At 28.4% G+C, this 26,517-nt stretch overlaps 1 protein-coding gene across 5 annotated transcripts; it reads left to right on the top strand.

The window, feature by feature from the left end:
* The first annotated feature begins 5,360 nt into the window (after positions 1–5,360).
* Positions 5,361–16,845, top strand: LOC102625387 (MADS-box protein JOINTLESS-like). Of its 5 annotated transcripts, none has more exons than XM_006487441.4 (9): positions 5,361–5,554; positions 5,827–6,032; positions 11,742–11,823; positions 13,685–13,746; positions 13,841–13,940; positions 14,063–14,104; positions 15,508–15,549; positions 15,637–15,742; positions 16,416–16,845. In XM_006487441.4, exons 2-8 carry the CDS (start codon positions 5,851–5,853, stop codon positions 15,733–15,735), a joined length of 609 nt encoding a protein of 202 aa, XP_006487504.1. In that variant the 5' UTR covers positions 5,361–5,554; positions 5,827–5,850; the 3' UTR covers positions 15,736–15,742; positions 16,416–16,845. The 5 variants fall into 5 exon arrangements, with proteins under 5 accessions (XP_006487504.1, XP_006487502.2, XP_015388512.1 ...); XM_006487439.4 differs by having other exon boundaries at positions 5,362–5,639; positions 15,630–15,742; XM_015533026.3 differs by having other exon boundaries at positions 5,363–5,554; positions 15,686–15,742.
* The last annotated feature ends 9,672 nt before the right edge of the window (positions 16,846–26,517 follow it).

Genomic DNA, 26,517 nt, shown 5'->3' with positions numbered 1-26,517 from the left:
ATTGTTCAGAAATATAAAGTTGATATAGGTACTTCTCAAATAAAATATGGTAGAAGAACGAAGTGTTTTAGATGCTTAAAATACATAGAAAATTAAAGCTGTGAAGAAAAAACTCCTAAATATTATGAATTTTATATGTTATTTATTATTTACTATTATTATTTGTATTGGTTAATTATTCATTTATATTTTCATTAGCCCGAAAAGATTTCAAAAAAACTATTATGTTATGCATTTAACGAAATTATTAATTCAGCACATTAGCTTAACTTAGGAGCAGAAGATTTTATTATTAATTAAATTAATAAGTTATTGAATATTCATTTATCGAGATTTTACTTTGTAATTATTTCATGAGAATGGGATTAGGACCTATTGTAAAGAAATTGACTAACTATGTATTCAAATAAGAAACTCTAAAAGTTAGGTACTTGATATCTCATAATTTCTTTTGTGATCAGTGATGGCATTTTGGTAAGAATAAGGTTTTGACAGGGGTTGATATGAACTCTCGTTATCAGTGCTTGACCCAAGTGGACAGAAGAGGACTGCTGCTTTGGATAATGACAGCAATTTTGAGTTAGTTATAGTGTAATAAAGGATGAATCAAGCGGGGTAAAATTGTATTTGTACAGATCACTTCTGACACGCGGTAATAAAACATGCTCTCCTTCCGTTCAGTTGTTCGTACAACATTGAGGATAGAAAACTTTTTAACTTAAATGACGAAAGAGGAGCTATCTTTTTAGGAAATGACAGCAACGAAAATAGATGGAAATATGTTCAAACGATTTCGTCATTTACCGATTCGTTGAGTGTAATTTCGTAATTCAGTGACGTCGTGTAATCTAAACTAGATTTTCGTTTGCCAAAGAAACAGTTTAAAAGTCCTGAAGCGCAGAATAAAGTTGACTTTCAACCGTCGCCTATAAAAAGGCCAAATGACAGACAGCAATGAAAATTGATATTGAGAGGGCTGTTTAAACTGTTCCTGTGGGGCATTTAGTAAATCTAAAAATCGCTGTTCTAACGTGCCGGCCCAAGTATGTGATAAACCAAGGTTGGGCTTCGTTCAGCAAAATTTAGGGGCGAGTAAATTGGAGCTCGGATTGAACTCAACTCAAAAAAAATAATAATAATAAAAATAAAATAGCATATATTAAACAGCCATGAACGACGGCTGATCTGGAGGTGAGCAAGCGAGAAGGCTGCTGAGAGTTGGCGCGGTCACGGTGGAGAGAGACAGCGAGACTGGAAGCTTGGCTTTGGTGAAAGAGCTGTTGTGATGAATACTCTGTGCTGTGCGTGTGTTGCAGTAGCAGAAATTAGGTTTTTGGATTAATTTGGCCCTCTTTTTTTCATTTTAACTTAGTTGCCACTGCGTTCGGATGGTCCGAAAACTCGATGCAAACAATCCTACCGGATCAGCCAAAAGGTCGTCGGATCGAGTTTCAGGCACAATCCACATTCGATCCAAACCCGAAACTTTTGGATAGAATTAGGTTATTTGTCCACCTCTATTCTATCTAATAATTTTTGGGTTTAAAAGAGCAAAAGATGATAGCCTGGTAGGTGATGAATTATTTTTTTCATGTGGAAATAAATGGTTAAATATTAATACATTTACAAATGTCAATAAAAATATAATTTATTTTAAAGATGCATTAATTAGAATTTCTACAATTTTGTTTATCGCTATTGAAATCGTACATACAAACATAAATTTTTATTTTTTATTTTCCAAAAAAAAAAGAAAAAAAAACATGAAAATTCATCGATTAGAGGAGCAAAGAACAAAACTATTCTGAAAGTTCTCCTGCGAACTATCACAACGCAAATTGCTAATTAAAACTAGTTAATCTGTACATTATCTGAAACTGTGAAAAATAAAAAACAGTTAATCTGCACGTTAAAAAGTAATTGGAAAAAAGCCACCCGTACCCCAGAGACCCCTTTAGTTTCATAAACATTCCTAATATAGACTCTCTTAATTTCATAAATGAATATTATACTCTTTGATTTCAACAACTGAAATAAACATAAATATAGTAATAAGATAAAAATAATAAATAAATATCATATGACACCAGTAAATATTACAGTAAGTATAATTAATAAAATAGAGTATATAATGAAAATTATTGTTAATATTAAGTTATTATTAGGGACAAAACTACCCTATTATTAGTCTATCCCAATGGATTTCATTAATACTAAAATCTATTAATCAAAAACTTGACTTTAAGATTTATACTAATATGGACATAATTAAGAATGATATTGTAAATAAAATAAAATAAATTTATAATTGCTGTGATGTTAGGTATAATTATTTTAATATTATTACTATGCCAAATATATTATATTGTTATTAAAAGAATATGACATGTTAATAATGTTAAAATAACTTTTCTAATATTTAAAATATTTTATAAATTTTATGATATTTTATACATTATATTATTTTAAGTTTAATTTATATCTATTATAGAAGTTTATTTAAAACCAATTATTGGGTTGTTGTAATCAAGAGTATAATAATAAAAAAGAGATCTATAAGACCATTTATGAAACTAAGCAATATGTGTGATCATTTAAGCAAGCTTTAGGGGTGTGGTGGCCTTTCCCTAAAGTATTTTTTTTATATTTTTTAAACAGTTTATTGTTTCTGTAATAATTTGTATTATTATTTTATAATAATGATATTAATAGCAACAACAACGATGACAACGATACCAAAATTATTATTATTGTTATTACTTGTTGTTGGTATTGTCTTCGTCATCGTCATCATCATATATTTCATTTAAACATGTTTACTTATTATTTTGTAAGTGAAAAAATACATAATTTTAATTAAAGGCACTTTAGTAATTTACAAAATCTATTTCGATGTCAAAACAAAATAAACACATCAATAAGAATACAACTCATTTCGATTTCGATTTCTGTAGTTCGAGTAAATAATATATTTTAATTTTTTTTCACTCATTCTTATTTCAAGTCATTCCAATTTTAAGCCACTCTAATTGCAGCAGAGTAAATTCACCATTAAATCTTGGATCTAGTGACTTTGATATATAAAAAAAAAAAAGAGTGGAGATTTTAGATTGATAATTTGTTACCTGAATGCCTCTATCAATACTTTGTCAAAAAAGCACTAGAGCGGCCCTTATTTAAGAGATCGTCATCAATACAATGAACCTGTTACGATGAAACATTTCGCAACTTAAGCAATGAATTCCCAACATTTATATATAAGGTCCTACTAAGTTACATTTATTGCAACTAACACCCATTAAAAGTAAGACAAAAGTATGAGCCTAATCCCACCTAATCCACTTGCTCATTACTTATTTTGACATTATTTAGTGTAACTTACAACCACTAAAAATAAGACAAAAGTATGAGAAGACTGCTGAGATTTGGCGCAGTCATAGTGGAGTTGCTGTGATGGAGGCTAGTTCGGCGTCTTTGTGGCTTCGCATGATGGAGAGAGACAACGAGACTGGAAGCTTGGCTTTGGTGCAGAAGCTGTTGCGATGGAGACTCTGTGTTTTGTGTGAGTGGTAGTAGCAGAAATTAGGATTTTAAATTAATTTGGTCCTCTTTTTCCATTTTTTTTTTTTAAATTTAGCTGCTGTTGTGATTAGATTGTCATCTAACCGGGTTTCATGCTCAATCCGCATTCATCCAAATCTGAAACTTTCGGATAAAATTGCTTATTTTCCTACCTCTATTCTGTATAATAATTTTTGGGTTTAAATTGGAATATTCTCTTTAGATGAGTAAAAGATCATAACCTAGCTAGTAGTTAATCTACATTTGAAAAAGTAATTTTTATTTTTTTTATAATAATAACAGCGACAATGACTACAATGACAATATCAGTGATGGCAACAACAACAACATTAATAATAATTATTATAAAAATGTCATCGTCATCATCATCATATATATTCATTTAAAAATGTTTGCTTATTATTTTGTTAGTTAAAAAATATGTTATTTTAATGAAGGGCATTTTATTAACTTAGAAAAATTCATTTGATACCAAAACAAAGTAATAGAAAAATTCATTTGATACTAAAATAAAATAAACGCATCAATAAAAATATAATTTATTACTATTTTAATTTTTACAGTTTAAATAAATAACTTATTTTAATTTTTATTACTCATTCTAAATCTGAATTATTTTAATTTCAACCCATTCTAAATATCGCGAAGAAAACGCACTACTGAATCTTTGAGTTAATGAGTTTGACAGAAGAAAGAGCGGAGATTTTAGATTGATAGTTTGTTACCTAAATGTCTCTGCCAATAATTGTCAAAAGAACAATTAATTCGTTACAACAAAATATTTCGCAACTTAAACAACGAATTCTCTTACATTTAATGTGTAACTTACAACCACTAAAACTAAGATAATAATATAAATTTAAATCGGGTAAAAGTTTATTTAGTTCCTATATTTTAAGATTAGTGTCCATTTAGTCTTTATATTTTTTTAAATGTCTCGAAATATTCCTGTCGTTAAAGTATTGATACCCCTACCGTTACTTTTTATTTATTTTGACTTACTTTTACAATATTATCCTTTTATAATAATTTTTTTTGTTTGGACATTAATAAAAATAAAATAATTAAATTACCAATTTAACCTTAAAAAATAAAATAATTATATTAATTTTAAATTGTCAAAAATTGTATGCAAACTATCAAGTGTGCAATGGTGCTTGCAAAAAAATTAGTATATTTTTTTAGGGTTAAATTGATAATTTAATTATTTTTTTTTTATTAATGTCCAAACAAAAAAATTATTATAAAAGAGTAGTATTGTAAAAGTAAACCAAAAGAAATAAAAAGTAACGGTAAATGTATCAATACTTTAACAGTAGAGATGTTTCGAGACATTTAAAAAAATACAAAAATTAAATAAATACTAATTTTAAAATATAAAAACTAAATAAACTTTTCTCCACCTAAACCCACCAATTCCACTTTCTTATTACTTATTTTTAGTTTTTATAAGTGACATTAAAGTGTATTAGAGATTGCCTTATATAAATGTGGTTGGAGCATTTTGATCAATTACTCGTATCACGAAAAATGGAACGAGTGTGATGTGGATGGGGACGCAGACAGTACGAGGGTACAATTGCTGTCATAATTTCTGACCAGTCATGAGTGTGGCCAATCTGTACGGAAAACTATTGTTAACCATATAAAAAATAGGAATGGAAATTTATTATGATTAAAAAATTAATAAAACCTTATATTTTACTACTCTGGTCACAGTCGCTTCACTTCAATTTGTCTTTTAAAACTTTTTAAAATCAAACTAAATACAGTAAAAAATTCTTCAAAACAAAAAGGAGAGCCCATCTTTCTCCTTTATTTGGTAATAAAAGGAATCTTTTTTTCTTATGTGCCCATATAATTTAAATCTTTTTCTCTCTCAAAAATCTATTGTTGTCTTTGTATCTGGTTCTGTGTCAAGTACTCAACAGCACCAAAAACGACACCATTAAAAGAAAAGAATCAAGCACAGGTGAGAACTTGAAATACTTCTCAAATCTGGCCAATCCTTTTATCTCCAACTATTTTGCAAAATTTGTCAGCCTGCTATTGTGTTGGTAGGTTTTATTCTTTCTTTTTTGAGCTCTCATTCTTCTCTTGGCTACATCTAGGGTTTGGTCTCTGATTTTTTTTCTTTCTTTTTACTTTGAATTATTTTGCTTGATCTTAAGAACCCATTTCATATTCTTCTTTATTTCCCCTTTTGCATACACAAACTATCATTTGGGTGATTTTCTTTTGAAGGTTCTGGTTGATTTTCTCGGGAAAATGACTAGACAAAAGATAGAGATCAAGAAAATCGATAACCCAACAGCAAGGCAAGTAACATTCTCAAAGAGGAGAAGAGGGCTGTTCAAGAAAGCTCAGGAGCTTTCAACACTTTGCGATGCTGAAGTAGCACTCATAGTCTTTTCTACTACTGGAAGGCTCTTTGATTACTCAAGTTCAAGGTTTGGTTAATTTTTTTTTTCTCTCCTCTCTCTTTCATTTCGTCACTTGATCATCACCATTAATTCATTGATCTGCATTTAATTTGCTTAAGTTTTTGTGTTCATTATGAAAAATGATATGAAACTGTGCACTTGTGCAGTGAGATAGATTTGGTGTGTACCTTAGGATCTTTTTAAATCAAATATACTGACCGAACTGATTTTATAGTACTCTTACCTTAGGATCTTTGCTTAAGTTTTTTGGACGCCACACATAGAGACACAAAGAGAGAGAGGGCGAGGGAGAGAGAGATAATTAAAGTAATCATATTTTATGACAAGGTAGAATTAACACCAATTAATTTGGAGAGAGTATTATGTCAAGATTGAGGAGGTTGATATTTATTTGGTGCTATTTTTTTAACCTAAGCTTATATTTTTATTGCCTTATGCCTATATCTTACTGCCATTTTTATTTCCGAAGTATTTTTTTTTTTGGGCTCTAATGCTAATTATTTATTGATCATCATAATAATCCCATGCATGCTTGGAATATGCATTCTACATGTTCACGAGAATGTCCTCATAAAATATAGCACTTCTATATATGGATTAATTCCGGCTAAGGCATTTAAAGTATCTTTAATTGAGAACATAGCTAGTGGTGGCATTCAATATAATACTTTGATTTGAAACCTGAGAAAGGGGAAAAATTTTCATAATTTTTCAATCCTTAAATAGTCTTCTTCAATCTCTGTACTTTTGTTTTCTCTCTTTAGCTTCTACCTATACAGCTTTAAATTCGTGAATTAGATGTGGTAAAACTTCATATTTAATGAGGATTCATGTTGTGTTTACATTTAGTTCTTACTTAAAAGTAGGGTTGGTAATTTGGTTTCGTCACTTGACCTATATTGTTGGTGCATTCCTTGCCGAAGTGATCTAATTTCTTGTAGATTATATTTGAGGGTCCACTCTATCATTTTCATCAAGCTAGTGTTGAGTTACTGAAAAACACTTTTGCCTTTCTCATTCAAAGTAAACAAACTTTTCATCAAACAATAAAATTAGATCTACTCTCTCGTAGCACAACCCAACAACCCAAGTTTCTGTTTATATATAAGGATATATCTACTCTCAATAATATTCGAGAATATATATGCTATATCTACATTTTTGTGGGATATTTCTACTCCTATCCTGTTTAATAAGAGGGAGATAGAGTCCCAACACCAAAATGGTCAAAGTTGGGACTCGAACCTGCCCCCTCAACAATTATATGTTGTTTTAGACCTTATCTTTTCTTATTATTAATATTTTAGTAACGACATGCATGTAAAGTTGGGGATACAAGTTTGTGCCTTAAATGATATGGTACATGATGTGTCATTCGTTTATTCGTGTTGTGAAATTATTTATTAATAATATTATAAAAAGTCAATTCTTGCCAAACACATGGAGATCACCGATTTGCGACACATCACTTGGAATAAAAACTTTACATCTAATTTTGTAATTATGTCATTAGTCTTAGTATTTATCTTTGTAAAAACAATGTTTTAAAGATATTTCATTCATTAAATATGGAAAAAAAAGACAGACTAGTGGAGAGTAGTTACCACAATATTAAATATTGATCTCTAAATTATAATGACAATATTTAAAATAAAAAAAAATTGTTCAAACTAGTAATTTATTAAAATGGGTCTTGCATTGCCTATATATGAGTAGACAATGCAGTGACACTTTGTAAGGAGCTTTAGAATACCATGTACAATATTTGTTTCATGCTTATTTGATCAAGCTTTTGATTGATCAAGATTCATGATAAGTGATTTCCTCTAAGATTGAAAGAAATTTTGGCAAAGTTTTTATTTTTCCTCCTGTTGATAAGAGTAAGGACAACTCTAAGAAGTTTTATCTAGGTCCACTTAATTTTCTTGTTTGTCTTATCTTGATTATCTTCAGGTTATACTTATTCTTTTAATAGAATGAGATTTCTTTCACATTAACTTTTCTTATTAACTTAAGAAAGTGGTATTTTACCATTTTCTTTTGTTGTGTTCTTAGACAAAATTTTCTTATCTGCGATTAAAGTTTGGGACAGATTTATAACGTTATAAACAGATTTTTTAACGTTGTAAATTCATTTGCGACATCATAAATTTATCCCAAATTTTAATTTCGAATATGAAGTAAAGTTGTTCTTATGATTCCTCTTACAAAAAGAAGGTTCTAATTTCTTTACTTTTTATTTCTTTTCTCATTTGTCTTTTTATAATTCAAGTGTGGCGTCACACTCTCACGTACTATTTTAATGTCCAATTTTTGCTCTAGGCCAACACAATTGTAGTTTGAAATTCACCCAAAAAGTTATATATTGTTGAAAGAGTTTTCACTTTAATTGAGGAAAAAATATCATTGTACATATATGACTTAGTAACTATTTATGATCATGTTTGTTATACTTTATCTTCTTAGAGGACACTCAAACTCTTTTACTAGACAATAGTGATGCATGGCTGGCATTTGAGCTCAAACTCTTGCCCACATTATTGGCTTTGATACCATTTGCAACATTTAAGAGTGAAGTGCCACAATCTAAGAGTGAACTGCCACAATCACATAATGGAACCTCATTCGTCTAACTTATAGTGAAAAGCTAGCTAAAGATTTAAGGGGTTGTCTTAAACTTATATTATTAGCCTAATAACTATTTTCAACTTATATCACCCCCATCACGTGCAAATTGATCCTCTTGTCTAGTCCTTTTCTCGTGGTTGGTAGTGCTGGTCTACTTGTATTGGTGAGTTTGACTTTAATACCAGATAAACGTTTACACACTTAACTCATACTCAAAAGATAGTACAAGAGTTGAAGTTTACCTCAAACTTATTATTAGCCTGGTAACTTTTTTTCAACTTGTAGAGGATATTCTTCTTATCACACATTGCTTAGTTAAAAGCACAATTAAACTATGTGTGCTATGTCTTTTCTACAAGAACTTTAGGTCCATTTAAAAGAAAATACTGTGAAATCATTATATAGACCAAGGTTACTTTATATCGTATGGAGCAAGATGATACATCAATAATTTGGTAATATTTTTTGAACTTGAGAATATATTTCTTTGTAATATTTAGAATTTATTAAATTAAAAAGCTATTTCTTTTGTTTTAAAGATTCAAGAAGTTCCACTAAAAAAATTTTAAGAAATTATTTCTTATGAATTTTGAGACAAAGAACTTATTGGATTTTTCAAGTAATAAACAAAAGATTTAGATAGAGAAAGGTGCCAACCATAAAATACGAACAAAAAGTTCCTATGCTGGAGACAAACTATTTCCATCAAGAATGATGCGAGAAAAATTCGCAATGTGAAGAATTGTTATAATCACACTCTAGTATTTTTCTTATCACACTGGAAGCTCAAAAATCACACTCTAGTATCTTGTGCTAGAAAATGTCAATTTGTAAATATGATTGCGATTACTATCGTAAAATAAAAGAACTCTACCTTCCTATATTTATGATTAGTAACCTTTTTTTTTAGGTATAATATTTATTTTCTTGTACAAATTAATCCTATTGTGAACAAGCTAAGACCTAAAAAGGGAGCAACTTATTCTTTAAATAGTAATCTTCCTATAATAAGAAAAATATTAAATAAGAAATACTTAGGAAATCTGATCCTTATAAAAAAGAAAGAGACATATTTCCTAACAATCTCCAAATTGATGAATTCTTCAATTCACTGCGTATCCACATAACTATCTTGTCTCTACTTTTATTCCTTTACCAAAACTACACTCACAAAGCTTATGGGAATTATTTCGCCTTGGGTAGAATCTTGTCCCCTCTCCAGTAATTGTGATTCTTCTCCAATAATTGTGATTCTTTAGATACTCTACTTTGTATGGAGTACACATAATCAACACATGTCGATCGCTTTGCTAAAATGACTCACTCTTATTTTTGGCTTCCCGGAGAGTATTCAACCATCATCATAAATATTTCACCACATCTCACATACAGACCAAGTTATACCTTGTGTGCAATGGAGAGTTGTTAGCAATCACAAACCACTTCTATTTCACTAGTGGCATGCCCTGAAGATGTCTTCATCATCTATTTTAGATGATACAATTGTCTCTCACGGAGGAGAGAGATAGATAGTTGGCAATATTAATAGTGTTTTTATCTATAGACTTGGAGCTACATGCTAAACTTGTTCCATTCCTTTGTTGACAATCCTCTTTAATGTGCTTTTGACTGCTCACACCCTCTATAAACTCATATGTCAAAAATAGGGTTTTTGAACTATATTTCATCCCCAATTGGCCCCAATGTTCATTTTCTTGCGGAAACTAAACTCCATCTTCAATAATCTAAATACTAAAAGACAACCACTTATTCCTTAAATATGAATTCTTCTAAAATAAGAAAAGTACTAAGCAAGAAATAATCTAAGAATCTTAATCTTTTAAAAAAATGAGAGAAGCAGAAACTCAATGAAAAAGAAAAATGTGACAACATGTTTCTCACTCCTATATCACCCTTTGCTATGTAATTCTCATCCTTCTTAAAAAGTATCAAAAGACTTCATAGCTATTTGATTTTCATAGAAGTGCCTTGGCATCTTCAAAAACAAAAATTGTTTCTTAAGAGAAAACACCAGAGAGTATATCCCTCTATTTTTTATACTAATTATATTCCCAAGAGCTTGGTCGGAATAGCTTTCAAGTGACTTTCTTTAATTGGCCGCCCGAGTTCAAATCTTTGGAAAAGTTGGAGATTAAAAAAAATTGATTTGAACTTTACTCATCCTTCTATCTTTTTAAAAACATTAGAAAAAGGTGAAAACAAATTTATATGAAAAATGCTTCAAGAGATTCATTTTTTCCCAGTATAAAGAATTGAACAAAATCAATGACCGATAATATCTATCACTTTACTGCGAGAAAACATGTTAAAAGATCCCAACTTAATTCTTGTTCATAACATTTCATAAATAGGGTAGTAATTAGGTTCAGTTACTGAAAAATGGACTTGTAAGCCTATTTCTTGTAACTTTTGGTTTATGTGTAATGTTAAAACTTTGTATAACTAATTCTTGAAAGGTTAGAGATAGTATCAAAACGACACAAGCACCAAAATCTGGCGGTTTTACAGCTTTTTGTTAATATTCGGTAATTTAAAGCTAATTATTGTATCTCTTATTGCTGAAAAATAATTATTAAGGAATAATCATACATTTATCATGTTAGGATATGCTCGGCCCATTGGCTGAGTGATTTTTTTTTGTTGGCTATCTGAATTTAAATTTAGAGAAATAAGGAGCTAAAAAATTTATATGGATTTTTTTCGCCCTTATTAAAAAATTGATAAACAACATATAAAAATATAACATTTAAATATAAAGTATACAATTTAATAAATGTGGCAAAGTTATGTATTTTATTTATTGTGTCAGATGATGCGACATTATCAATGAATGTCATAAATTGAGAAGTTTTATTGTGAAGGATAAGATAAATTAGTACCTAACAAATACCATTGCATGTATGATAGTATCACGTTGTCTTCACATTAGTTATAATATAATTGGGTCTCCCAATTTTATGAATGTAGACTATATGTAGTGTTACGTACGACATTCTTTGAAAATACCAATTTTTTTTTTCACTGAAAACCAAGTGACTGTTTTCCATTCGTTTTTTTTTTCCCAAGAAGTATGAAGCAGGTGATTGATAGGCACAATCTCCATTCGCAGAACCTTCACAAATTTGATCAGCCTTCTCTTCAACTGCAGGTAATAGGTTAATTATTTATTTTTCATTGAGAAGATATTTATGCATACACACTATTACACCAGAGTGATAACCTATTTTATAAAGATTATTTTATACTTTGTCCAAGTGACAGAGTTATACTTATATTTTTATATATAAAAGCTGAATTCTTATTTTAATCTTTATTTTTTTAAAAAAAATCACTCTCATTCCCCCAAATATCACTCATTGTCATTGCACTAGTCTCAATCATGACCCTCCCATGCAGATTAGGTCTCAACTAAATTTTGCCTAAATTATAAAACAATAATAATTCTAATTTTAAGGACCAAGATTCTCTTGATTTAAATTTTTCACTGATAATTAATAAATAAGAATATGATAATTAAATGGATATTGAATAAATGAATTGTAGAGCATAAAAATTAAAAAAAATGTTGAGAAAGTGTGTAAAAAAAAAATTCCATGATAATGTCACAAAAACTTGTATATAAATTTATAGCTAATATGTAGGTTAGACCAAACCAACTGACCATCATCTGGGAATAACCAATATGTAAGTTTTATTAATAGAATTTACCATGTAAATTAGTTAAAACTATAAATTTTGATTATATTGATCTATGAACAAGGAAATATATGATAAATTTATGTTAAATATTTGGCGTCCAAGATTCATATATTTACAAATGATGTAGTCATATATACATGAGAAAAAGAAGCCTGCTCATCTAGCAAATTCACGCAGAAAGAACAGCTAGCAAATCTTGTTTGTAAAGCTATATCTCATGATATTTGATTGTGGAGGTTCTCTTTTATAATATAGGGGTTTGATATGTACACTCGTGTAGAGAGTCTAGGACAGTGCATTTACTTCGTATTATTTAACTCCCCTATTTACCTGAATATAGCTTTGTATATATTTACCTAAAATTGTAATGTTTCTCTACATGGTTTCAGTCTATCAGAGTAGACAATAGAGAACCCCTCAATCTTCTTCATCATTCTCTCATCTAACTGTGCCAAATCTCAAATCCTAATTGTTTTAATGGTACAATTGATATCCATCAAACTTAATTCCATGATTTTCCTCTTGTGGATTGTGGAGATCCATTAAGGATCAACTGTTGTCTATGATGAAATATAAGTACAAAGAAAAAAGTATCAATCTTATGGAGAAGATGCATTCCCTAAAGAAGAACAATATTTCTTTGGAAGTTTGATCTCTTTTTTCTTTCACCACAAAAATAAATACCCGAACTTTTCGAATATTCTCCACAAATGTAGAAAGTTCCAACATTTTGTTATAGCCTTGGAAAATTGTGAAACTAAAATTTTGAAACATAATTACAAATTATGAGATTGTGCGGCTGAAGGATTTTGTTAAAAAATAAATAATGAGTTTTTGATTGAAATCCTATTAAAAAATAATTAATTTTATATTCAGCTATTTATGTAATATCATTGAACATAAGGAGTTTAGATAGATGTTAATAGCACTACTCTAAAAACAAAATTTTATCCAGGCATTAAGTAGTGAGCTAGCTTTCATACCAGTTGTAACATTGAATGCCCAAAATTTAAGTGTCTGCTCTGAATACATATGGCCTCTCACAATTTTGTTCTTAACCTTGGAAATCTAAATGCTTCTACTTAATTAGAAGAACCTATGACTGATAGATTAACCTAGTCTATAACGAGCTAGTTCAGATACAAATTGTACGTAGTCTAAGTGATATTATCTACTTTGAGCATACGATCTCTCATATTTATATAAATAAGGATATTTTTGGTACTTCTTTGCTTGAAAACTTATTGTCTGAAAGCACATCACTTCTAAAGAAGCTGCATAAAGGGGATCTCTTTTTGTTGTTTGTTTAGCTCGAAAGCAGTACCTACGCCATTTTGAGCAAGGAAATGGCAGATAGGACCCGTGAACTAAGGTAAAAGAAAATAGTAAAGCCATTAATTTGCATGAAGTGTGTTCCCTAAAATTCCATTTTTGCTAAGCTATTAATGACCGTAGTTGTTACACAGACAGATGAAAGGAGAAGAACTGCAAGAGTTAAACATGGAAGAACTCATGCGACTAGAAAAATCACTTGAAGGAGGACTGAGCCGTGTTGTTCAAACAAAAGTTAGTGATATCATCTATTTCTTCTTCTTCTTATTGTTGTTTAATCCATCGGCTTGTTTATGGAAAGTTGGCAACATTTAGCTTGTGGATTATTGACAAATGGCGTGTATAATGTATTCCAGGGTGAAAGACTTCTGAATGAAATTGATGCTCTGAGGAGAAAGGTGAGATGAGTATTATATGTAACTTGCAGTTTGTTGCAAGGAATTTTATGCAGTTTTAATGAATAAAGCATTGGTTTCTTTCATCATTAAAATAAATTTTTGAAGATAAGGGCCCATTGGTGGGCTGGTGCCTTCAACAATGGAGCGTAGATCTCTAATTTAGTTTTGATAGACTTTTGGGTTGTACTAAATGTATGTATCTATATTCCTAGATTGCAACATATCTGTAAATTGTACCCTTTTCAATTTTTTTTTTTTTAATAAGGTAAGGGCAATAACATTATGTTCCTGAAACAGCTTTCATTGATTGTTGTGGTGATCAATGCTGGATAGTTAATTAATTTGTGATCTATCGTTTTAGATGGCCAGCTCAGTTTCTTGGTATTTGATTTTGCTACTAAAGCGGGCTGAACGAAGCTCAATATGTGTGTGTGTGTGTATGTGTATATATAGGTTGAAAGTGATTCCAATAGGGCGGTACAATCCGCAGGTTTCTCATTTTTCTCATGCTTATAGAAGGCAATAAAACTGCTGATTTCTGGACTATTTTGATGTCCACAAAATCCGTTTTTGTGCCTCTAATTAACTTGCTTTCTGTTATTTATATTTTAATTCTTTCACTTTCTTTAAAGGTAAATCTCACCTAGGTTTATGCTTTTATGGTAAGTTTCTGTCATCCAAATTTAGATATATGGTGGTCATTCTGTGCTTTTGTTGTTTTTGTGGTTTAGTGACATTTTCTTCTAAATCTGAAGCCCTATAAGTTCTATATAAAAGGATTTTAGCTTATAGAAGGTCTATCTCTATAGAAATTATGTGATGGTATCAATCCGAAGAGTCCGTTTGTAGTTTGTACTGGAGGATAATTTATAGGAGTTCATAAGATATTTTTATCAGAGCTGTAATGTCTCTGCACATTGTTTTATGTTAGTGAAAAATATCCTTTGCGAATATAATGTATCTTTAGTGCACAGACTTTTAGAAAAAGGAAAATGATACTTGTGGTTTGGCGAAATGTTTTTGGAGACCTGTTATACATACACTTTTTAGGATTGGTATATAAATCTCTTTCTGATAAAACTAAAGATTTGTGTTTCCACTTTTGAATACACAAAAAAGTGTATATATCCCAAAAAAGTGTTCGTATGACCATTTTTTAAAATAAAAATAATCTTTATGATCATTTAATCAAATAATGAGATATCGTTTTTTTTTAAAAAAAATTTTCATGCTCTTGGAGAATTAGATTACAGTGGTAGACTAGAGTGGTTTGACTGGTTTCTATTGATAACAGATCGTATATAAAATATTATTGTACTTTTCGTCTTGGTTAATGAAAATTATATATATAATCAAAGGTCAAGGTGGTGGCTCACTAAGCACAACTTTTGTTAAAAATGCAGGAAGCGCAACTGACGGAGGAGAACCTGAGATTGAAACAGCATGTGAGAAATCTTTTACTCAATCTTCTTGCTTCCCAATTAATGTTAGATACTGAATTAATATTATCATTATGAACATTTAGGAGACAGGGATTAATACAAATGTACAAGGCCACTCATTTAACACCTTCATCTGCAGTTCATCTGGAGATAATTCTCAAGACTGGGAGAGTTCTAACACTTCGTTGAAGTTGGGGTAAGTTCATTATTAATTGCATTAATCTCATTTGCCTATCTATTAACTTAAAAAAATCAAGAAAATTTAACAAAGTGAACGAATCGACTTAAATTGTAAAAAGACTGCAATGCCTCTTGTTTTGTTTGCAATAAAAAGTGAAAAATAAAAATAAATAAAACCAAAATGTCCACAAGTTTACTAAATAAATTGCAATAAAAAAGGTCACTATGTCTTTTTTTTTTCCTGGAACAATTTCTATCATAAATCCACATGTAGTAACACATGATATATATAATATTTTGACTGAATAATCGTATCATGACATGGTGTAACAATAATGTCATGGTGTAACAGACTCATCCATAGTTTTATGAGATTTAAAAAAGATTTAGATTTAGTGTTAAGTTGAACTTTTTATTAATTTTTTAGAAAGATACAATTCATAATTTTTGAATAAGAACATAATATTAATTAAATTTTAATCATATATTACTATATATAAACGTGTGGTAGAAGATTATGAAGAGTTGAGTATAGCTCATCCAATCACTGAATCCTAATTCATTTAAAGAAGTAAACTTTACGTGTGGGACAACCTATTTTCATCACCTCCCTTATTAGGTGACATACATTGATTGTATCTTGCCAAGATCAAGTTTCCCAATGCATCTCCTTGAATTATGTCTTGCAGGTTACCATTTCCCAGCTAATGAAAGATTGCAAAAGAAGGCCACACAATAATGATTGCATGGCTGGCTTTGGAATAACCAATTAATAATTATAATTACCATTCAGTGTAATAAGACCCCCGGTCCTTATTTGGACTGAAATTATTGTAGGTTCAGTTGATTTTTGACTTTTTTGTTTTTTATTGGGAGATTTTTGTTTTCAAGAAGATTCCAAATTGAAGTAGCAAATATTGGAATCTTTCCTCAACATATATCTAATTTAATCAATGTGTATATGTATGTGTGTGTGTGTGTGTGTATATATATATTTGTGTGTAAGGTTCTTGTGCATTTCAACTGAATGTGCACAAGAAAATAATGGGGTGAAGCTTCATTTATTGCTGATCCGGATCGAATAAAGTAATTTTGTAAGACAATTAATGTCATGACAAATTTGTGTTCAGAGTGTTAAATTTAGTACAATGTATATTGCATAATTTTTTTGTATTTTGTTTACTTAATTATTAATATTTTTTGTTTATAGTATTCAAAAAATAACAACTATTATATACTGTCGGCTACCTCTCACTTGCCGGTGTGTTTATTTAAAGACGTACTAGCGGCATAGCTAATAGGACAATTGTGCATGATTGACCAAAACAAAAAAAAAAAAAAAATTGATTGAGTCCAAATTTTATAAATTTATATTATTAACTATAAAATATTTTACTATATCTATATATACATTATAAAAATGAACAAAATAAATAATTTATAATGGTAGCTATATGATGCTGGTATAAAAATACTGTATCATCAATAGTGGAAAAAAATGAGATCTAATGGTTCACAATAATTATTGAGATAAAATGAAATTTTAAATAATCTATCAATATTTTACCAATTAAATGAAATAAAGAGCTTAAAAATAGGGCAAAATTATGTTGCAACTATGGTATGGTACCACAGTTGCTTTCAGTCGTTAGATCTATAGTTGTACAGTTACATAAACTGGATCTAATGGCTGAAAGCAACAGTTGCAACATAGTTGGACCCCTAAAAATGTTATCTATTTCCTCGAATGGTATACCAAAACAAAACTTTTTTAATTGAGACTCATCAATCAAAAGCAATTGAAATATGATATTTTATAAGAATAAATCTCATTAGTTGTACTTTGTATAGCAAAAATTAAATGAATTAGAGAAGACATAAATTTACTTTTTAATGTCATCGCACAAATAGATTAAGGTCTTATTTAGAATTGAGATGCTGTAATTTTTAAGTTACAGCTGTTGTGAAAAAAAAACTGTAATTATAAGACAAAAGTTAATAATATGTACAAAATATAAATTTTAAATAATAATTTTGATAAAATTATTAAAGATATAATAGATTTTCCATCATATAAGTGAAAAATCATGTTAACATAATTTTTAAGTTACAACAACTAGTGTTTATCAAGCATTTTATTATTACTGTAACTTTTAAGTTACAGCTGCTCAATCTCAATTCCAAATGCATCATAATTGAGACTTTTAGAAATTTCTTGATATACTGCTCGTGATTTATTAGTCATTCATCTTTTTAAACAATATTTAAATATAAAATTTCAATCAGGTGCCAGCAGTCGCACACTTTATAATATGCAACTGCGCTTGTGGAGATTTATTATTGGTGAAGCCATATGTTGAACACCCACCACATGTGTAGTTGCGTATTACAAGGTGCAGAACTTTATGCACTAACTCGGGACTCTCAAAATGTAAAATAAACTATATTGTTTTGTTATTAAAAAAAGAAAAGTTTACTGCTCAATAAATTTGACGTTAAAGAAAAAAAGTGTAGATGTAAGTAAAAGTTGTAGGATACTTTAATTAGAACCTAATTTTTATAAAAATCTTACATTTTAATTTATAAACGATATCTTCGTTAGACTTTTTATTTCTAGTTTTTTTCCATACAATAAACTTAAAAATAATTGCTGCAAATAATTAAATAAACAATTTTTTAGTAAAAGAATAAAAAGATAGAAGCTATAGTAGTTTTTTTTTTAACAAACTAGTTAATTTAGATTCATAAGAAAGTAAGGGCGAAGATCTTCACCTTAAATCTAATGGACAATTAGAAAAAAAAAACTCATTATCAATACTGTAAAAATCTATACCGCATCATAAAAATTTCCTTTGTATATATTAATGGTTTATTTATCATATTATATGGTTTGATTTATCTTACTTTTTAATAATCATATATTTAAATATTTAGTGAACTGTATTTCAAATGCATTTTTTTTAAAAAAGGATCAATTAAAAAATTAGTCATATCATAAGGGCACAAACTTAAGCACACAAGCATGATAAGGTTTGTTCGGCACGACGTGTTGCATTGGACTATACCAGATTATATTGTATTGTATTATTATTAAGGTGTAATAAGTTTAGTATAGTACTATGTTTGGTGTAGGATGGACTGCGATATATATTTTGAATATTTTATATTATTATTTATGTTAAAATAATATTATTTTCATATATTTATTGAAAGATAAAATTTTATTTGGGAACACCACCGACCACCGGCAATGAATTATGAATGTTATCTGTTTTAAGTCATATTTAGTACTTTTGGAATCCTCGTCTCTTCAACGGTTTGTAGCTCTACTAAGCGAATAACCGCTCGCTGCCTTTTCTTCGCGAATAACATGTGCGGGTAGCCTAGGAGAAGAGAAGCAAGCTACCTTCGCCTACCTCCCCGTTCTTACCGTCCAAAACAGGCCGTATGGAGTATAGCCAAGTGGTAAGGCATCGGTTTTTGGTACCGGCATGCAAAGGTTCGAATCCTTTTACTCCAGATTATGAACACCCGATCGGATCTGTCAAGAATGACATGACAACTACATACACGGTGATAATAGAATATTAATATAGCCACAAACTATTGTATATATTTATTTTGTACAAACTGATGTGGCATGATAAAATTAGTTGAATTAAATATCTCTGAGCCCACATGATCTATTTTTATTATTTTATATTTTCATTCAACCAATGAATTAATGTCAAATAAGTTTGTATAAGATAAATTTATACACGAATTTATACCTGTATCATCACTCATGGTAATAATATCTATGGCAATGGAGCTTCCGTTCGCAGTATATTTTCTATTAAATTTTTAGATTTCAAAATTTTAACTATAGATCTACTAAAAATGGAAGTTTCTTTGCCGGAGGTGTTGGTACCATTATGTAGAGCTAAGTGTGAGCATTCCGAAAATATTAAACTTGATGTCAACTGGTATCGAAAAATAACAATTTCGGTGGCGGTGGGGCAGTGGGCGGCAGGCATCAGTGAACATGGCCATTAACGGTTGGCTGGAAGTGCCTTTTTGAAGGATTAATCAAAAATAGTTATCAAATATTAGTTAACTAATTACAATGAATGAATATATTAAAATATTATTTGATTAAATAAAATAATAAAAGAAATAAAGAAAATAATCAGACCTTCTTAAATCTGAGAGGAAAGCAGGTTTGATTTACCAGAAAATTTTGGTCAAAACTACCAGGCTCATGTTTGGCGTGCTACATATCTTAATTTAGACAGCATAAAATAGACAGTAGTACAAACGGGACTAAACTAGGCTGCCAAACATGCCCTAGGGTGATATAATATGCACACAATTTTTTCGGTTCTAGGGAATTTATTGTTTATCAGATTATGAGAACTATAATCCTAAAAACAATTTTTTTATTATCTATGTGTACAATAAGATTGAAATTCAAATTTGGATCACAACAAGATTAAAAAAAAGAAAAAAAGTATGGCGTATAAAATGAGACATGAAATTTGTATCCCGATTAAGGAGTCGCCGATCAATATTGCTGACTATGTTTAGGAATAATTATTTTTTGTATTATTATTAATATATCAATGAGATAATTTCATGATACTAATAAATAAATTATTCCCAATTTTATAAATATATAATTGCTTATTTGAAATAAGTGTTTGTAGTAAACATATCATTACTCACACTTTTTTTTTTCTTACTAGTCATATGCTTCGTTTACACTTTTCAATTTATTCTTTAGTCTTTTCAAGATTTACGCAAGACATTTATAAAATTAAGGCATCGTTTGTAAATATAAAAAAAAATATACGATCGATGACTGAAAACAAAAATTTTGTAACAATTATAATGAATATTTGCTCTAAAGCATCATCTCCCTTAACAGTAAAGTGGAAATTATACATAAACAAAGGAAATTATATACATAATTATTTGTATAAACTAATGATAGGTATACTATAGCATTACCACATATCTTATATTTGTTTTTTTTTAATTTTCTTGAAAATATGTGACATGTGTCAATCATATAACATGTTAAGCATAACGATATAGTATTCAAATAATTGTAGGCACAAATCACATTCAAGGCCAATTGAACTACAACTAAGCAGGAAGATAATTTGTACAACAGTTATACTTTGTTGCATTACCCAACGTTTAATCCACTAACAGTGTGTTTATATTAAATTGTATTAGCTCAATTGCATTATAGTGCCTTGCAGCAGGATGTATTGCATTAAGTTATAACATAATACTATGTTTAGTGTAGTATAAACTGAATTATATATAATATTATTTAAACTTATAAATATTTTGATGTTACATTATGAATTTTGAAATTAGTTATTAAATAAGTATTTTATATATTAATTTTTATAATATAAGAATAATTAATAATACACTATCATCAAGTAATAAAATATTATTATAATATTACTGCCTAATATTATATGATAATATAATTTATTTTTATATATTAGTTATTACTATAAACAATAAAATAATATAAATCATATTATATTATAATGGGAAATTATCATTTTACTACCAAAGTTTTACTGACATATCATGTCAGTACCAAGGTTTGCCGAAAAGTGTATTTTACTACTAAAGTTTTGCGCCGTTATCAATTCACTACCATTTCGTTAAGAAAAAGTTAATGTTTAACGGAAATTGAGTTAAAAGTCGATTTTAACCCCAAGAGTTTGGTAGTAAAATGATAATTCCCTTAAAAATTCGGTAGTAAAATGATAATTCTCCTAAAATTTTGGTAGTAAAATGATAATTTATCTATCAAATTAATAGACAATTTTACTCTTACAGCTGGAAATGTCTTTGATGCCCTTATGACATTAATAAATTTTTGACGTTGTTAACGGAATGGTAGTAAATTGATAATGACGCAAAACTTTGGTAGTAAAATGCACTTTTCGGCAAACCTTGGTACTGACATGATATGTCAGTAAAACTTTAGTAGTAAAATGATAATATCCCTATTATAATACAAGATAATTTTAAATTTTTATAAATAAAAAAAATTGTATTATATTTAAGGCTAATTTGGGACTATGGTGGTTAATGAAATAAGCCGCTTCTACTATATAAATGAAATAAACTGTTAATTAAAGAAGTAGTTTACTGTTTAGTAAACTATGTTGTTACGATTAATGTAAGTTTGAAAAGTAAAATAAATGCATTTGGTAAACTTAACTAAGAAAGTATTGTTTTATTATATAATGACCAAAATAGATATAAGTTTAAATTACCTTTTGTTTTTTAGAGTAAGTTTAATAAAATTATTTAGACATGCCTTTTTTTCTTTTTAAGAAACTTAAAATTACATAAACTGTAGAAATTTTAATTAAATGAAATCTAATGAACTTTATAATTTGTTACATAAAATTTGATAAAAATTCATATTGATACAAAAATTCAAATAAGATAAAAAGCAATATGTGACTATGTGTTGTATTCACATTAAACTTATTGCAATAATATTAAATATTAACAAATTAAAATTATCTCAAATTTAATAAAATAAATAAAATAATCGAGAAATTATATTTAAAATATTATCAAGCTTATAGTGTTTTCTAAATAAACACCATGAATATACAAAAAGTTCAAATAGATTAAACCTTAAAAGGTATGGTTATGAAATGCAATTTCAAAAGTCATGATTAGCTTTTATGTGAAATTCTTCGTAATCCAAAGAAATTTCACGGAATCATTTGTAAATCTTCTTGAATTCTATGGTAGAAAATAAAAGTAAAAAAAAAATGAATTTACTCGATCAAAACTTTGATAATGAAAAAAAAATATAGCAATTGTGGCAGTAATATGATAGCTAATAGTTTGTATATTAATTTTCTTTTTGTTAAAATGTTAAGATTATAATAGAAACTTTAAAAAAGTGTGGTGACATATTTAATTTTACCTAATTCGAGGCTCCAAACAGATAAACAAATGTCAAATTTAGATTTCGGAAGTCTAAAAATCTTAAGATAAGTCAAGACCAGCTTAAAATTAAGTTTGTACAAAAAGTTGACTTTTTTCGTTGAGCAAACATTGATTGGATGATAAAATGAGCTTACAATAAATATGAATGCATTGGATAGCTGTCAATTTTGACTAAATCTCAACCATTCATAATTCAATGGCTACGATTGTGCCATGTGGTAATGGTTGGTAAAGCAAGTTGAATGATCCAAACTTTTGTATTCAGGTCGACCTGATCCACCCATTAACTCGTCAAATCTCAACCGTTCTTTGACCGAATCAGATGCTTCACATGATGCCAAGTGTAATGTTGACTTTTGAAGTTTGACTAACTATTGGATCTTGATCTAATGGCTGTGTGGAGACATGCATAAAGCTTATGATTGACCGCAAAATACTGGATTATGAATGTATTTTTCTATAATGGAGCCTCATTTTTATGTTTTGATCATCTCTCTTTTTCTCAATTTCTCTCCTAAAATTCTCTGTAATCTTATATTAATAAATTCAACTGTCTTTTAATATTTTGCATAATTATTTTTATAAATAAATTTAGTTTTATTTTCAATTTTAGTTGTTTTTATACCTTTTAATTTTGTGTAATTTAATTTTAATAATTATTTTTATTTCAATTATGCTTAACTAAATAATAATAGTTAGGGTAAGGTGAAATTCTTAGGAAATAAATTTGATTTAGTCAAATTCTATTTTTAATTATATACATTAAATTATTTTCTATTTAATTTTATACATATTTTATATTTTGAAATTTTGATTTATTGTAAACAAACTAGGGAGTTTGGCACAATAAATTCTTAATATCTTTATATAAAGTATGGTAAAATTATATTTTGACTTATTGCAGATAAATTAAATTTTGGCACACTAAATACTTAATCCATAATAAAATTAATGGGAAAATAATAATTTATACAATTAATCCTTTGGATAATAAATCTAAATAGAAAATGGTAAAATGAATTTATTAAATTATATTTACTACTAAAAGTGCATCCATGACCCTAACTAGTTTAATTTCATAGTTTCACTGAAATTAAGTTGCATATATTTTCATTTTTTAGATAAAATAAAATAAACAAATTAAATATTTTCTCTGTGAATCGATTTCGGACTCTTCGAGCTATATTATAACTAGACACTCTTATACTTGGAAACAAATTAAATATTTTTGAGTTATGTCAAGTTTTTGGCGTTGTTGCTGGGGAAAGACATTTATTTTGTTTTATTTTTCTGTATTTCATTTTTCTTTTTGTGTAAATTTTCATTACCCCCTTTCTTTTTCTTAAATTTTGTTTTGTCCAATAAATTTTCAGAATCTTCACTTTCATCCCACATGGTTCTATTCTAGACTTCTAAAAATTGTTGTGTGGCCATAAAATTATAAAGAGTTTGCCAAAAGATCCCTCGACGAAATTTCTCATTATAATCAAACTTGAAATTACATCTTGGACTTATTTGGACTCAATTTGGACCAAGTAAACTGAATATTGACTCTTAATTTTTTTAAATTTCAGTTATTTACTTTTCGTAATTATTTTATTTTATATTATTATGTTATTATTTTGCATGGCTAGTTTGACCGCTTGAATGGTTATTTACTTTTCAGTTTTTTTACCATTATTTTTATTATTATTTCACATTTATTTTATGCTTTATTTTATATTGTTAATTTATATGATTGGTTCAACTGCCTGAATTGTTATTTAACTTTAATTTTTAGTTTAATTATTTTTTTCGCATTTAATTTTTTCCCTTGTACACTTATTTTATTTGCATATTTAATTTTTTTTTTGTTGTGCAATTTTTATTTAGTTCTTGCATTACTTATTTGTTTGAATATTACCTTCATCACATAAACATTGCATGAGACGTTGGTCTCAAACTTCAAGTAGCAGATTAATTCGTAGATCTCAATTACCGCCACCTATCATGGATTTTAAACTTTTTGGATGAACTTAATCCTCAAATAGATCAGGAAGACAATCATTCTCAAAATAATGCACGTGTTCATAATCAACCAAGAACTTTAAGAGACTACATGAATCCAATCATTATGTTGAGAATGATTGTCTCCTTGATCTATTTGAGGATTAAGTTCACCCAAAAAGTTTTCTTCTTGGATCTCATCCATGATTGGTGGTGGTGATTGAGATCTATGAATTAATCTGCTACTTGAAGTTTGAGACCAATGTCTCATGCAATGATTATGTCACAAAAGTAATATTCAAACAAATAGGTAATACAAGAACTAAATAAAAATTGCATAAAAAATGAAAATTAAATATGCAAATAATATAAGTGTACAAGGGAAAAAAATAAAATGCGAAAAAAATAATTAAAGTTAAATAACAATTCAGGCAGTTGAACCAACCATATAAATTTGTTAACATTTATGTATTCATAATGTTGATTTTGATGATAACAAACAAAATTAAGAATGATTAAGTTTCTAAAAGCTCAAATTATTTTTTTATATATTTTAAATAAATCATTATTTTCACATTATAAAGGTTTTATATTTAATGGAAAAATAATTTTATGAAATTGGTTGTTTTTCAAGTTTATGGTCTAATTGAAAGAGTTTTGAAAACTTTGAAATCAACAAGTATTACTTGGAATTCTGTAGGACTTATTTGAAAAGTTTCATAGTGTTTTGGGCCATAGTGTAGTTATAGAATGTTTTGGGGTAAAATTATAATTTTAGAAAAGAGTTCACTGTAACAGTCACTGTAGCAAACAACTAACCGAAATCTTGATAACAACTAGTTGACATCGAACAGAATTGAAGATTAGCCTATAGACACTAACGCGATCCGACATCTTGAAAACGGTGATCTGACAATTTGAAATTCAACCCAATGGTCATATTGACTTGTCAAAACGGTTAACCGATAAACCGTTAACAGCGATCTGATTTTGCGCAGAAAGTTTATAACAACTATTTTTCAGCTCCAACTATAAATAAACTCGTTCAAATTTAAACAAAGGTGGATCACAACATTATCATTAAGCTTGTAAGTGAGAATAAAATATTCATTGAGCTTTAAATTCGTTCTTGATTCATTTATTCACACATTGAACATTGATTTGTAATCATATATTTTGTGTGAGAGAAAAAAACATTTGTAATCTTTATGTTGAGTGATTGTAAGTGTTGGATAAACTTGAGTTAAGAGATTGGGGATAATCTCTTTGGTGTAAAGGTTGATTGACATATGTGAAGTCAATTGTAAGTGTTTTTGAAGTCTTGGGAGGCTTGGATAGTGAAATTCTCAAGCCGGGTGAGCTTAGAGGAGTGGACGTAGGCGGGAATTGCCGAACCACGTAAAAATCATTATGTTTGCTTTTTATTTCCTTACTCTTTTATTATTATACTTTATTAAATTAATTATTTTTTTATTTCATTAAGGAAATAGATTGAATTGTTGTGTGTTTTGTTTAACTTAAGTTTTAAAAACTCAATTCACCCCCATGTTGGGTTGCCTAACTTGCATTTCAAAATTAACAATATAAAAATAAAGCATAAAATAAATGTGAAATAATAAAAAATAATGGTAAAAAATTGAAAAATAAATAACCATTCAGGTGGTCAAACCAACAATGTAAAATAATAACATAATAATATAAAATAAAATAAATATAAAAATTAAATAACTAAAATTTATAAAAATTAAGAGTCAATATTTAGTTTACTTGGTCCAAATTGAGTCCAAATAAGTTCAAGATGTAATTCCAAGTCTGATTATA

Source organism: Citrus sinensis, chromosome 8, assembly GCF_022201045.2.
Source record: "Citrus sinensis cultivar Valencia sweet orange chromosome 8, DVS_A1.0, whole genome shotgun sequence".
NCBI lineage: Eukaryota > Viridiplantae > Streptophyta > Magnoliopsida > Sapindales > Rutaceae > Citrus > Citrus sinensis.
This window is presented reverse-complemented; position numbering and strand designations above follow the sequence as displayed.

Coding starts and splice junctions, on each gene's coding strand:
- LOC102625387 (XM_006487439.4), top strand. CDS start 5,851: ATGACTAGACAAAAGATAGAGATCAAGAAAATCGATAACCCAACAGCA. Junction 11,824..13,684: donor AGCCTTCTCTTCAACTGCAG/GTAATAGGTTAA, acceptor TTGTTTGTTTAG/CTCGAAAGCAGTACCTACGC. Junction 13,747..13,840: donor GATAGGACCCGTGAACTAAG/GTAAAAGAAAAT, acceptor GTTGTTACACAG/ACAGATGAAAGGAGAAGAAC.